General features: G+C 43.2%; 1 protein-coding gene across 1 annotated transcript in view; it reads right to left on the reverse strand.

Moving 5' to 3' along the window:
* The window catches only part of LOC102850755 (chromosome unknown open reading frame, human C11orf80), a 96,439-nt gene that overhangs the window by 9,582 nt on the left and 71,256 nt on the right, over positions 1-15,601 (reverse strand). The window contains exons 9-13 of the mRNA XM_006893412.1: positions 14,465-14,660; positions 11,159-11,306; positions 8,125-8,271; positions 4,203-4,324; positions 3,383-3,493 (exon numbers count right to left, since the gene is read on the reverse strand). Of these exons, the coding sequence (XP_006893474.1) occupies positions 3,383-3,493; positions 4,203-4,324; positions 8,125-8,271; positions 11,159-11,306; positions 14,465-14,660 (724 nt within the window). The remainder of the gene's footprint in view (positions 1-3,382; positions 3,494-4,202; positions 4,325-8,124; positions 8,272-11,158; positions 11,307-14,464; positions 14,661-15,601) is intronic.

Consider the following 15,601-nt stretch of genomic DNA (forward strand, 5'->3'; position numbering starts at 1 on the left):
GGTGCCATCTTCTTAGAAAGCTGTAGATACCCTTTACTAGTTAAGTTTACTACTAATGCTTGGTTTGATGATGTCTTTAGAAGAGTGTTTGCCTTCTAAGAGCCTCTTTGGAGGAAAGGGCTGGCAATCCAAGGAGGGATCACACCCCTGAGGACCTTATGGAGCCGGCTTTACTAGGACATGTGTGGCTGCCACGCACCAGGAGCAGCTCAGTGGCACCTGGTTACATGTTCTATTTCCTTGGATGTGACAGGTGAAGGGGACCAGACTCCTGTTTAGCACCAAACGCTCTGCCCTCGAGCTGATTCCAGCTCATCGTGACCCTTCATCAGCTTCAAGGCTGTGTCTTTCTAAGAAAGACTGCCTCAGCTTTCTACATCAGAGCCACTGGTGAATTTGAACTGAGGACCTCTTGGCTAGCAACCCAACTCCTATCACACTATGCTACAAGGGCTCCTTTATCACTCAGCACAAATCACTAAATTATAGATGGAAAAATGGAAATTCAGACATGAGAAATGAGTTGTCTAAGATCTCACAGTCTGTGGGAAGCCAAATTTCATGCTCAATATTTATAATAAAACAAATGCTTTATCAGGATCTGAGGGAGGCTGATACAAGCTGGAAATCACCCTGAAGCACTGAGGCAATCCTTAAATGTTTACAGGGGTAGACACTAAGGCAAACTTTAAGCGTTTACAGGATTCTTGTATTTGCTAACCCCTCCCTTCTGAAATAGCATTTGGTTTATTATGAATATTTAGTATGAAATTTGGCTTCTCACAACAGTCTATACAAAGGTGAGTGTTGACTCAAGTATAATGTTTTCATTATCTACTTAGCCAAAAAAAGTAGAAGCTATAATAAAATGAGCTGGATCACCATGGTGACTGGAACAGTGAGGGTAACGCCGAGGAGATCGTGAGGATGGTGCAGAACCAGTGCTGACAAGTCACCTCAGCCTCACAGGGACCCTGAATGCAGCAGAACCAACCCTGCGCTGCCCTGTGCCGCCCTGCCAAACTCCTCTGTGCTGACGTGCAGGGCCCCCACCCCCACCCCCAGCCTGTCGTAGGCCTCCTGCTCCTTTGCTAACCCACCACTTTTCCAAGCACAATGCTCTCCTCCAAGGACGAGCACCTCCTGATAGCATGGCCAAAATATGTGGGACAAAGTCTCATCGTCCTTGCCTCGAAGGAGCAGCCTGGATACACTTCTTCTAAGAGTTACATGTTCTTTTGCAGTACATGGTTTAGTAAATTAGCTTAAATCAACTGTGGAAGACTGGGTAAAAGTAACAAATTCTAAGACTGTTGAAATGGAATACTTTGATACAGATAATGTATGTGTTTATGTGAGTGATAATATGCAAAAATTACAATTACACATAGTTTATTACTATTTTTCTTAACCTTTTATTTTATTCTGATTTACTTACAAATTCCATATACATTATTTTTGACACTGGATCATTCCCATTACTTTAACACATCCCTCCCTCCACCCACCAAATTGTGTAACCCTGTGATTACGCTCCACCCATTTTCACCCCGTGCTCCTACCCTCCCCCCTTAGATCCTCATACACATTTTACTAGTTAGTTGTCTATTTCTACAGTAATGGTTTTATACAGTATTTATCCTGATGTGACTGAGTTAGTTCACTTGGTATAATGCTCTTCAGTCCCTCCCAAGTTAGGTAATGATTTACAAAATCATTTCTCCTGTGTGCTACGTAGTATTCCATAGTGTGTACGAACCATAATTTCTCAATCCATTCAATTGTAGTTGGACATCTGGGCTTTTTCCATATTCTTGCAATGGTGAATATTATGAACTACTATGAACATTAGTGTACAAATCTCCATTTGTGTCTCAGTTGTCATTTTCTCAGGGTATATTCCAAGCAGTAGAATAGCTGGGTCATATGGAATTTCTATGTTCAGCTTTTTGAGGAAACACCAAACTGCCTTCCAGAGTGGTTGTACCATTTTACAGTTTACCATCAACGTATAAGAGTTCCTATCTTGCCATATCCTCTCCAACATTTATTACTTGCTGTCCTGTTAAACTTTGCCACTGCTACTGGAGTAAGATAGTATCTCATTGTGGTTTTGATTTGCATCTCTCTTATTGCCAGTGATTTTGAGCATTTTTTCATGTGTCCGTTGGCCAACCGAATATCCTCCTCTGTGAAAAGTCTTTCCATGTCTCTTACCCATTTTGTAATTGTGTAATGTCTTTTTCTTATGGAGGTCCTGTAAGGTTCTGTAGATTTTGTTATATGAGATCCTTGTCTGAAATGGTATTACCAAATATTTTCTCCCAATCAGTAGGTTTTCTTTTCACCTTGTTGGAAAAAGTTTTTGATGAGCACAGGGATGGCCCCAGTCATCAATTTTATCCTCTCCAGATTGTGCATATCTGGCTGTGTACTTGGAAGTCTCTTTAAACCATAGACTAGGCTGTTTAAGCTTGATCCCAGTTTGTTCTGATGAACTTTATAGTTTTGGGCTTTACTTTCAGGGCTTTGATCCACCCTGAGTTGATTTTTGTGTACTGTGTGAGAGTTTAAAAACTTTTACGTTTTTTCATCAAATTATGTTTTAGTGAAATAACACACACAAAAGAATGAATCAATTGCTATAGAATTTGTGGATTAAAATACAGATAATACCAGTTATCCACACACACTTCTAAAATGAACGTTTACGGAGACCCTCCCACATCCCATGCACGCATACGCACATCCCTCTCTCACACTATTCTTTCTGCCCATTTCTAGATGGGATTCAGAGAAGCACAGACCAAGTTCTCACTGTTTATAGTAAGACAAGATTCGAGCCAAAGCTTCTGATTCCAAGACCCTGTACCCCTCTCCACACTGAAATATATGTAACACTACAGCTGCTCAGTCATTTCCAAAGTGTCCTGTCACCAAGAGGTAGCTGTAAACCATCCTTAGATAAAGAATTGGAAATCATGAATCCAAACCCAGCTTAAGAAGTTTGGTTTTTTTATTTATAAAATAGTCCACATGAAAGTATTCATTCAACAAATACTGAAACACTTTCACAGACCCACTGTTATGCAAAGGAGTTTCAGTGTGCAGTGTGCTAGGAGTTGGACTGCCAACCTAAAGGTCTACGGTTTAAACTCACAAGCTGCTCTGCACGAGACAGATGTGGCAACCTGATCCCTTAGAGATTCAGTCTTGGAATTCTGACTGGGCCATCCTACTCTGTCCTGTGGGGTCGCTGTGGGCCCAGCCTCATTCACCAGCAGTGGGTTGGGTTTGGAGCACGAGGCAGGACCACAGCAGGACCTGAGGAAACAGTCTCTGAAAGCACTCTACACAAAACCACGTCCCCAGCGCTCCTAACCTGAAGGGCCTGGAAACACATCCTTCGGAAGCTGCTGCTGGTGCTTCCCATCACAACCCCCATGATGGCGCTCACAGCCACGGCGTGGGAGGCCTGCAGTCTCTGCTGAGTCTGGGAACATGAAAAGGAAGGGTGCTATATTTCACCGCACAACAATCCCCAAAGAGGCCAAGGACTTCATTAGAGCTTGATTTCCTCCCCCACTAACAATGTTTACTGAGATGATAACATATTGAGGACATTCAGGTCTTAAAATAAATCAAAGAAATGCTCTTTCACTGAGATGACACACTAACACAGCCACATCCAGAACAAACAAGAGGACTAGTCAGTAACAGACACATTCACTACCTAAAACCAAAACCTTCACACTTTGCTCTTTTAATTGGTTGTATTTTCTATGAAAATAGAGTCATGTGAAGCAAGAAATGTCTTCTCAAAAGCACACAGAACAAAGGCATCCAGAAGGGTGAGAGAGCCCCTTGGGGCTCACTCCCCCCAAAAAAAAAGTTATATTGGGGAGATTTAGGGAAGCAGTAGATCCAGAAACACAGTTGAGGAAGGGAAGTGGAGAGAAGAGGAAGGAGCATGTTATTGGTCCTTTTTCTTGATTATTTCTGGCCCTATTTATTCAAATTCCCCAGTGACAAGGTGGGACTAAGGCGAGATGGCGTGAAGGCCTGAGCTCACAGGCTAGATGCAGGTACAAGAATATGCTGGTGACAGGAGAGGAACCATGAAGTGGCACCGAGGAGGCCACTACAGAGAGCACCTGTTACGTCCAGTAGAGAGCAGGGAGAGGGAGCTGCCAGGGTGTTACCTGAGCCACCTGGCGACACTTCTCCAGGGCCTGGTCCACGGAAGTCTGGATGGAGTCCCGCAGCACGTGTTGGTTCTCCAGGAGGATGGTGTGGAGATGAGTAGCGAGCAAGGTGTGGGCTCCTAAGGGCAAAAGAACCAGGGCCATGTGCGCCTGTAGCTAGAAGCTCAGAGCCAGGGAGGAGGCCCTCCTGAAGGAAAGGTCACTTCTGCTTGACATCAAATCACCTTTTTTTTTTTTTAAAAAAAAAAATATAAAAAACCCCCAACACAGAAACTTAAAAATCTACCTAATTCCCACTTACAAACAAAAGAATGCTCATAAATATGAGAGACGACTATCACTTTGGCAGATACAAGTGAAAGTTCCCATTTAATTCACAGAACTACGGCAAATTCTACCACCCTTCAGTGGTGATAAGTCACTTCATTTTTCCCCACTTTGATATGAAAAAAAATGAGTTTCAAACCACCTGTTATCACAGGTATGTTGTGTGCATAAACTGACACAATATACCTACGGTTTTGAAACATACTGTATTTTAAAGGACAACATTGCTCCTGTTATGACGGCATCTCAGTTACTGTAGTCTACAGCCCCACTTTAAGGACTGCCTCGTCAAAGCTGAGCCAGGTATGAGCAGCCACTCAGTGTCTTCCTGTTTCTGTCATTAAATGGGACCCTTTGCACCAGGCCCTTATCCCTCTGCCTCTACAAGAGAGAAACTCTCTAGAAATCCGCCATGAAGCAGTTACAGGCTGTTGAGCTCTGAAACAAGTCTGAGAACAGAAGTTCCACTAAATGACCACACTACCCCCTGAAGTGGCCCCTTCTAAATGCAGACATCCCATTAAAAAGCCATAGTTCATTCCCAAAATGGCTCATACCAGATGCTTTAGTAAAATAATGAGTTAATCGTAGAAAAGTAACCATGACAAGATGGGCAACAGGCCAATGAGTGCTTTTTAAAGACACATGGAAACAGACTTCGTGTGTGTGTAGTTCCTTACAATCTGTTTCCTAAGAAGGCGCTGTGAAAAGCCGTCAAGGATGCGCGGGGAGGAGGAGCAGGTACAATGACTGCGGTCCAGCTGTCCCTCCGCTCAACACTCTCCCACCCTCACCAGTGTCTTCTTCAGATGGCCAGGCGTGGGGACAGATCAGAAAAGACGTGTGTGTTTACTAATGCCATGGTAACAGGTTTCTTTTAATCCAGCTCTGAGAACCACCGCAGAGATAGGGCAGGCGTTTGGTGTCACGATACCCACAAGGTGCACAAATTATCACAGGGCTACAAGAATGATAAGGAAAACTGGTTTCTGAGGAATCAGACTTCAACAGGGCTCAGAACGTGTTATCTGGCTGCATGTTATCCTTGGGAAGAATGATTACACTAATATTCCCTCCAGCAGGCCTCAAAAAGAAGGCTGCCAGAAGCTGGCACAGCAGACCTTACGTCTTAAGACAGTCTTCAGACTTGGAAGGGTCTTTGATATCATCTAGTTTAATAATCTCATGTTAAAAATACGAAAAGAAGAGACTCAGATGATGTATGTGACTTGCTTCCAAAAACCCTTCAGGAAGGTGGCAGCGGAGGTAAAATTAAACGCAGCTCTCCATTCCATTCTGAGGTTCTTTTCACAATACCAAGCATACCAGCTTCTCTCTAACCAGCCCTTCCCACCTGTGAGGGCATGTGCCAGGTAACAGCAGGCAGCCTCCTTAGACCCCCTGGCTGGAAGTGTCATTTGTTGTTGTTACGTGAAGCTTCATTAGCTTGGAATTAATTGATGACATAAAGTAATGGAACTTCGTGGTTGCTGCTGTGATGTGCTGTGGAGTCAGAACCGACCCCTAGCTGACCCTCTAGCAGGTTTTCAGAGGCAAAAAAACTCACATGGGAGGAGACTGCCCACCTTTCTCCTGAGGAGCAGCTGATGGATTTGAACTACATGCCTTTGGGTTGGAGGCACAATTCCTTACCACTAGGAGAGGGCTTTAGAACTCTTAGGACCAGAAAAGGTCAAAATTAAAAAATCAAATGCACTGCCATCAAGTCAAAATTGTCCCAGTGTGAGACTACGGAACAAAGAAGAACAGCATTTCCAAGACTGTGTTTTTTAGGAAAGCAGATTGTCATTCTCCAGAGTGGCTGGTGAGTTCAAAACACTGGCCTTACTGTTGGCAGCTGAGCTCTTAATGATTGCATTACAAAGGCTTCTTAGGAAACACTAAACCCACTGCCAAAGAATCAGTTACAGCTCAAAGTGAGTCTGTAGGCCAGAGCAGAACTTTCAGAAGTGCACCACGTCGCCTTCTCTTGTAAAGTGGCTGGTGGGTTTGAACCATCCACCTCTAGTTAGCAGCTCAAGTCTTTAACCACTGTGCCAGATTTGCTAATAAGCTGTGAGCCAGATACTAGGAAAGCAAGATGCCCCTCCAGAAAAGTATGCATGTGCTGGGGAAAGTAGGTGGGGCAGGAAGGATCCCATAGCTGACTAAACAATTTGTTCAACAAACCTGCTGGCCCCAGTCAACCGGAGCCCTTCTGACGCTGGAACTGGAAGCTGTTTTATTTCTCCTACAACTCAGTGGAAACGGGGCCATACCAAACAGCAATGTATGCCTGGAAAGCAGGGTCCCCAGGAAAATGATCAGCCCACAGGGAAAGGAGAACACAGAAATATTTCAGGAGGGGAAAATCTCCTGGCCCCTCCCCCAAACTCTATGAAGCTCCTCCTCTCCCTCTACACCACATACTCCTAAACACCATACCTCCTAGACTGCTGACATCAGAGCACACTGGGAGACTGATTCCGTGGCCCAGGCTTTCCTTCCTTAAAACGCCAACTCCCAGTCACAGTAGCTTTCAAATTTCACACAGACACGCCTCAGAGACATTGCAGGTTAGGTTACAGACCCCTTCAGTAAAGGAAGTGGCATATTTTTTGTTTCCCAGTGCATATAAAAGTGATGCTTACACTGTATCAAAGGGGGAGCCCTGGTGGCTGAGTTCACAGGGAGATGTACTACTTACCCAAAGGTCACAGCTCACTGATGGTTCAAATTCACCAATAGCTGAGGGAGAGAGATGGGCAATCTTTGCCTGGGCCATTTCTAGCCTTGGATACTTGCCAGAGGGTTAGCTCTGAGTCAGTTCCAAGCCCACAGCAGTGAGCTGACTTTGAGTTGTGTGCTACAGCCTATTAAGAGTGCAGCAGCATTATGCAAACATGGGAAATACCGTGAGGACCACAAACTGACATAAATCGAGCACAATATTGTTTGGAAAAATGGTGCTAACAGGTTTGCTCAAGACAAGATTGCTAGGAATTTCAATTTGTTAAAAGCCATTCCCACCAGCACACTCCCATGCCTCCCACCGCTGCATCTGGGATGATCTGGGATGCCGTGCCAAAGCCAAACCAAGCAGATTACACCTCCTGATCCCGTCTGGAGGGATAGAACGGTCATGGACACTTCTTCTCAAGCCTGGACGCACAACTCAGTCATCTGGGACACTATCAACACATAGTCATCCCTGAGCCTCAGCTTAATCCAAGGAAGTAAAAATCTCCAGAGGGTCTGGGCAATCTCAGATGCTCCCCAGGATTGTACTGTGTGAATGAAGCCACTGATCTAAGTAATAGACTGTGTAGAGTGCATTGTAGGAAGCAGCTGCTGATTTCTGGCCAGTGAAACTGGGAATGTCTTCATTTAATGGATACATCAAGATATACGTCTTTCCCACAGAACATATGCTTTGTCGAATTTATTTAAGGAAGGGTTTTCATTGAAATGTGTTCTCCTACAGAAATATATATAGCAGTAATTCAGATGTAAGCATTATGCAATGTCTCCCTTTATTTATCCCCTTGGCATTTAAGGACACCAGCCAGCAGCCTCGTTCTTTGATACCTACCCTGGAGTTCCGTTCTCTGTGCTGGAAATCCACAGTGGAAATCCACAAAGAAGAAAAGCAGCAGAGTCTGTTCCTTGGGGTCCACACCCTGAGGCAGAGCCCCCTCACAGGATTCGATTTGGTAACACACATCTGGCAGCACCACATCTAGAAGACATGACACAGCACACCAAGATAAATGCCCGACAGAACCTCATCCCCACTCAGTGATTCTAAAGCACAGAGAATGTTACCAAGCTGCAATTTTTTTAAATTTTATTTTGTGATTCTAATGAGTTTATAAAGAAGTTAAATTTTCATTCACTGTTGCACATTTTACCCTCTCCTTTCTTTCCCCTCCCCAGTTCACTTAAAAAAAATCATTCACTGTTGCATAATTATCTACTTCCCCCTAGTCCTCTTTGCAATGATGTATGTACCTCTTATTCTGGGCTGTTGTGGTACATATAATGCCCAATCATATTTTTCTTTTTAAAATTATTTTTTCTTAATTTTAAAGTTTACAGACTTAGGGTTTCCAGTCATTCATGGTTGCACTTTTCTCCCCACCCACCCCCTCCTCCCAAATTCACTCTTCTCCTTGAAAAGAAAAACTTTCATTTTTATGCAGTCCTCCCCCCCAAGTCCACTCCACTATACAGCCTTCACTCTGGACTTTTGTAATGACAAGAATACCCATTTTAATATCCCTTTTAAACAATTCTCTCCCTCATCTGTTTCAATGCCATATACATCATTCCTCCCGTCCTTTTCTGTCTTCCCTCCACCCAGATGTCAGACCTGTTTTACAACAGTGGCCCTATGCAGTGTTTGTCCTTTTGTGATGGAGATATTTCACTCAGTATAATGTCCTTCAGGGTCATTCATTTTGCATATTTCATGAGTTCCTTGTTTTTCAATGCTGCATAATATCCCATTGTGTGAATATACCAGAGCTGCTCTATCCATTTTTTTTTTTATGATGGGTATTTGGGTTGTTTCCAGCTCTTTGCTATTGGGAACAAAGCCGCAATAAACATGGGTGTGCTAATCATATATTTCTTTTAGACAGTCCTTTCTTTCATCTATACCATTGCAACGTTCATTATCTGTCCACTATTATCCTATTCTCCTCCCAGCCCCTCATGTCAGATATGCTTTATAACAGTGGTGCTATGCAAAATTTGTCATTTTGTGACTGAGATTTTTCATTCAGAATAAAGTACTCCAGGGTCCCCTATGTTGTGTAATGTTTTATGAGTTCATTGTTTTTCAGTGCTACGTTGTACTGAAGAGCAATGGTGTCTCTCTGGAGACTAAGGTGCGTCTGAAACAGACCATGGTCTTTGCTGTCACTTGTTATGCATCAGGGAGTTGGAAAATGACTAAGGAGGACAGAAGGAGAATTGATGCCTTTGAGCTGTGGTTCTGGAGTAGAGTATTGAGGATACCAAGGACTGCTAGGAAAACAAACATTCATCCCGGAAAGGGTTAAACCGGGTGGCTCCCTGAATGCAAGGATTCTGAGGCTCCATCTAACATACTTTGGATGTGCTGTAAGGAGGGACTAGTCCTTGGAGAGGGACATCATGCTTGGTAGGGTGGAGGGACAGTGCAGGAAGGGAAGACCCTCTATGAGGTGGATTGATTCAGTGACTGGGGTAATCGGGATGGTTGTATCGGAGACAGTGCGATTGGCACAGGACAGAACAGAGTTTAGGGCTGTTGTACATAGGGTCGCTATGAGTCGCAAGTAACTCAATGGCACATAACAACAATGTTGTAGTATTCCATTGTATGAATATACCATAGGTTTTTCTATACATTCATTTGTTAATGGGCACTTGCATTGCTTCCATTTCTTTGCTTCCGTAAATAAGGCAGCAATAAACGTGGTGTGCATACATCTGTTCAGATGGCAGTTATGATTTCTTTCCCAGTAGTGGCACTGCTGGGTCAAACAGTATATTTTTTAACTTTTTGAGAAAGTGCCAAACAGCCTTCCATAGTGGTTGCACCATTTTATACTCCCACCAGCAGTGAATAAGGGTTCCAATCTCTCCACAACCTTGCCAGCATTTTTCATTTGCTGCTCTGTTGAAGTTTGCTATTGTTACTGGGGTGAGACGATATCTCATAGTTGTTTTTTCAAGCCGTAATCTTTATGGAAGCAAACTGCCACACGTTTCTTCTGCAGAGTGGTTGGTGGGTTTGAACTACTAAGCTTTCCATTAGCAATGGAGTGTTTTCATCACGGTGTCACACAAGGGCTCTTTTTAAATGACCACACTAGCTTTTTAAATGTCAAAGAATTCTGGCTAACTAGAGTCTAGTTGTAAACGTCCCAGACACCAGCCCTTCGTTGCATGTTAATCTTGTTATTAACCACCCAACTTTCAGCTTGATTAAAACAAGCTGATTAGTTAATGCAGCTAGGTTCCATGGGAATATTACATACACCTTCCCCAGTTTGTTAGGACAGTGAGACCTGGAACCTGACCTACCTTGTCAGTGTGTCCTACCACTTTCATATCCTTCATTTGGGTGGAATATATATATGCCTGTTCCTTCTCGGGCAGGTATCCACCCTATACAGGTTCCCAGCTTTTGCAGGCTTTTCTGTATTACAATTTATATTCTCACCTGACATTTGCAGTGTTTTAATTTTTTCTAAGTAAATTAATGTAGATTTTCCCTTTTTACCAGGAAACACAATGTCATTCATTTCCCATCAGAGTGCAAAAGAGTCATTATTCCCTTGCTCACCTTTCTTAAACCCCAGAGTTGGGAGATTAGAAAGGCCCTGACCACATCCCTATCAGACGAAGCCCCCGGCTTTCCCAGGGGTACTGGTGATGGTGGGAGAGTGAGGAGAGCAGCAGCTGCCCAATGGCTGGACTCTGGCGGGGCTTCTGTTACCTGGCCAGATTGCCCTGCCAGGAGCCATCAGATCACTGAGCACTGCCTTTATATTCAGCTCCTATCACATTTTCTCACGGCTCTCTGAAGGTTTCTATTTTCTCTGTCCCTCTGCAGAGAGAGGGAGATAATATACCTTGATCCAGATTGAAATCCACATTGGGCACCACACACAAGTTGTGCTTCTTCCAGTCAATCAAACAAGACACATCCGTGAAGACAGTCATTGGCTGAGCTCGACCTGTCAGCATCAGAGGCAGGCCCGAAGGGCCATAGAGAAATACGTACAACTGCTAAAGAAAACTGCCCGCTTTCTGCTCTTAATGCCTATGCATTCTCTTCAATAAAACAAACAGAACCCTTACCTGGTTCACACTCCTGGAAATAAACAAATGTGCCAGGCAATTACGTATGAGGCCTTTTTCACACCAAAGCTGGGTGTGCGGCACCAGAGCTGACTCCACTAGAATCCCCAGAAATTGACTCTGGGTTTAATACATGTGAGTTACAGGTACAGTATTTGAAAAACAAGCTAATTTATTCATTTATTTGATTATAGATTGGAATGGCGCTGTGGTTCACTGTTCTTAGTTCTGGGGACTGAAATATGAATATCCAGATTTTATAAGCTAGATTCTTTTTATCCTAACTACACTTACCAGTACCTGACATCTGTTTGTTAATTTTTAATCTCTAAAATAGAAACTTGGAGAGGAGAGAAAATGTGCCTATCTTGTGTCTTCTGGAGAGTGGGAGGAGGAGGAAGAAATGCTTATCTTTCTTGATACTTTTCCACATTATCTAGCTATTAAAAATGAACATTCTAAAAAAGAGAACATGTTTAAAAATATAAAATGATGCATAGCCTTTATCAATTCTCTATTTCTTCCTTATCCGTAAAAGATATTCTCATGTGACACATTTCATAAAACGACTTTGATTCTCTCTTGTTGTTCTTTATACTCTCCTAAAATTTTATTTAAGTCCACAGCTTCAATACTAGAAAACACCTGGCATGTCCTGAGTATTTACTCTGTGTCGGACACTACACCTGGAGTTTCGCACACAGCATCTCTCTTGTTGCTGTCGATCTGAGCTGACTCACAGCTGACCCTCCTTTGAGTTTCTGAGGCTGTAAACTGTTCATCATCCCCTCCTCAAACCTAAAGAGCTGCTGATGAATTTGAACCACCTGAGAGGCACGGCCTTTGCATTAGCAGCACGATTCCCTATGGCCTGAGCCACCAGCTCTCCCTCCTCTCACACATCATAGTTAGCCTGAAAAACAACCCTGGGAGGGAAAATTCATGAGGTTGTTGTTAGGTGCCATCAAGTCAACTACAACTCAGAGCAATCCTACGGACAAGAGATCCGAGCCTGGTCCCACCTGCACACAGTCACAATCTCATCAAGTTCAGGCCACTGCTCTAGTCACTTTGTCAGCCCCCCAAGGGTTATCGTCCTTACCCCCCAAATCTTCCATGTGAGTTTGCATCTCACCTGGCAGCAGCCTGATTCTGGCAGCCATCAGTGTTGGAGTTTAATGAACTAAGCGTGCTGCTTATAGTCAGACATCTAATTGCCCCGTGAGTCCAGCATGAAATGCTTGTGACGTGGTCTTCACTGCAGCACAGCACTGTACTGATCTACAGAGGCTCACGATCTCTCTCTGGGGATGACCACTTCCAAGTCTACACCAGAATTTCCAGATAGCTGTTTGAATCTTCAAAACACGTCCTGTAAGCTCATAAACTCAACATGTTTCAAGTCGAATTCATCTTCTTTATCCCTCAGACCTGCTATTTAGGTTTGCACCTTGCCTGGCAGTAGTATGATCTGAGCAGCTGTCAATGCTAGAATTTGGATGCCAACTTCAGCCCTTTTCTCTCCTTCATCGATTCCTTTCAGCAGCCCTTCCTCTCCATTCCTACCACACTTAATTCAGACAAGTCCAGATTTTCAGATAATCTCTTGTCCAGTTTATTGACTTAATTACTTGCTGATCACTGGCTTGTCCCTCCCATCTTGTCCCATGCCAGGGACACTTCCTAGAATAATCACATAAATCTACATCCCACAATAAAATCACGCTAAATCTACAACTCAATCCCAAACTACTTCTCCAGCCTCAGCTCTTCCTTCTAGGCCATTCAGTCCACACTTCATTCAGACTGTGTTTCTTGTAAAAGTCACATGTGGTTCTGCACAGGCCATTCCTTCTAACAGAAATGTCCTCCTCTTTTTAAAATTCTGTTTCTTCTTTAGACCCACCTCAAATGCTAATCCCATCACTTAGCCATCCATGAGGCTTTGCTAGTCACAGCCTAATAACCATTACTCTCATTTCTGGACTTTCAAAGCTGTCTGCCTTTCAGAGCACTAAGAGCATCCACAACTGTTACAATGACTACTCATGTGCTGTTGCAATCATCTGCAAGCCTTTTAAGATATACTCTATTTCTGCACTGAGTACGGTCTTACACCTACTAGGTATACAAAACTGTTTGTTAAACAACTGTTTATAACAGTTTAAGTCAGAAATATGGAGCTAAGGGCCAAGGCCCAGAGGGGCTAAGGAACAGGTTCAGAGTCAAACAGGAAGCTCTCTGATTTTAAGTCCAGGGACCCTTCCACTACCTGCAAAGTAAGGATTTTTGTTCCCACTCTGTAGAATTTTTAATCCTCTAATGGAAGTAATATCCTTAGGCTTATGTGATCCATGAGCTGAATCAACACAGTTGCTGAACAGTAAACCAATTAATCCTGATAAACCTATAATTTATTGTCCTCCACTTTTTAAGAAGCCAAGGCACTCATCTGATGAGCTGTAATGCATCAGTATTACTGCTCTATGGAAGCAGCCGTCACGCATGGGAATGCCAATGGTTCACCAGCCTTGCGAAGCGGAACAGTGGAAGAGGGGTCACTGCATATAAAGCAGAAAATGTGAGCTCTGGCTCCTCTTTTACCACAAGAAACTTTGGTACCTCACTTTCTCAGATTCCATCTTCCCCATTGTAAATTATGCCAGAAATCTGTTCTTTGAAGTATGATGAAAAGAAAATCTTTCACATGTCTAGCTTCCTAAGATCTCCTCCAATCATAAAGACAAGCACTTCCCCCCATGTACCCAGAGAAACTTGTCCAACAGACAATCATGTGTCAGAATCTCAAGGGAAACCAGTGGTAAAATCTGTGCAGTCCTGTGCAATACGCTTCTAGACACAGAGTTCATATTATAATGTCTTTCCCAGAATTTGAATATAAGCACCATTTCTTTTTTGTTTGTTTGTTCTGGGGGTTTTTTGGTTATTGTTGTTGCTGTGTACCTTCTAATTGGATCTGACTGGCACAGGAGGAGCCTATCCCTCCTCCAATGGGGCATCTGGTGGAATAAGCAACATTTCTAAAGACTGGGCAAACTTTGTCATCAAAAGGATATGGAAATTGAAGAAATCCTGCTCGCCTGCTTAGAAAAGACCTTGGGGCACGGGCACAGAGCAGCAGCTGGCGTCAGGATCAGCTCCCCGAACAAGCCCATGCCGGCCACGTCAGCAGGGATGGAAAGTGTTACTGGTCGTCCTGGCACAGGGTGAATTTTGCTGCAGAGGAATTCAGCTGCCCCCAGTTCTGGTCCACTGTCAGAAAACAAAAAAGGAAAGTTCACTTTTTTCTTTGCTTCATTAACAAATTACTTTTAAAAAAAGAAACTTGGGGAGAGGGATTGCATAACAATGAAAGAGTTTTTCTTTTCAAGGAGAAGATTGATGGGGAGGAGAGGAGGGAGTGGGCAGGGAGTAAAGTGCAACAATGAATGCCTGAAAATCCTAAGTCTCTGTAAACTTTCATTAAAATTAATAAATTTGAAAAAATTGAGAAAAAAAGAAATTACTTAATGCAAATTATACACCTATGAGAGTCTAGTACCTAGAATACATAAAGTACTGTTGCAACTGAATTTTAAAAATGGTAAATCCCATTAAAAATGGACAAGAATTGGACAGATATTTGGTCAAGCTTTGATCTGCTGCACACAAGGTTATCACGAGTCCGAGTTGACACCTAACAACAACAAAGAAGAGATACAAATGGCCAAGAAATACAAGAAAAGATGCTCAACATCTTAGTCATTCGGAAACTGCAAGTCAAAACCACAGTGAAATACTACTTCATACACACTGGTTTGGCTATAATAAAAATAACACAGTAAAACCTGCAGAAATCAGAACTTGTATAAGGTGGAAACCTATCAGAGAAGGAAATGCAAATATTTTCTACTAGCAGAAAGCCATATACAAATGGCAAAACAGCACTCTTTCAAAGGCAGAGAATTTCTGAGACCCAGGCCCCAGGCAGTCTTACAGAGTTCTGGCTTTCACTACAGAAAGTGTTGGTAAAAGTGCAGAGAAACGGGTACATTCATGTATTGCTGGTAAAAATTTTAAATCGGGGAGCTCTGGTGGCCTAGTGGCAAGAAGCTGCACTGCAATCCCAGAGGAACTCGGTTCAAATCCACCAGATGCTCTGCCGGAGAAGGAGGCGCAATCTCCTCCTGTACCAGTCAGATCTGATTTGACGG

The sequence above is a fragment of the Elephantulus edwardii genome, unplaced genomic scaffold (assembly GCF_000299155.1).
Source record: "Elephantulus edwardii isolate Elephantulus edwardi_28Jun2011 unplaced genomic scaffold, EleEdw1.0 scaffold00126, whole genome shotgun sequence".
Taxonomy (NCBI): domain Eukaryota; kingdom Metazoa; phylum Chordata; class Mammalia; order Macroscelidea; family Macroscelididae; genus Elephantulus; species Elephantulus edwardii.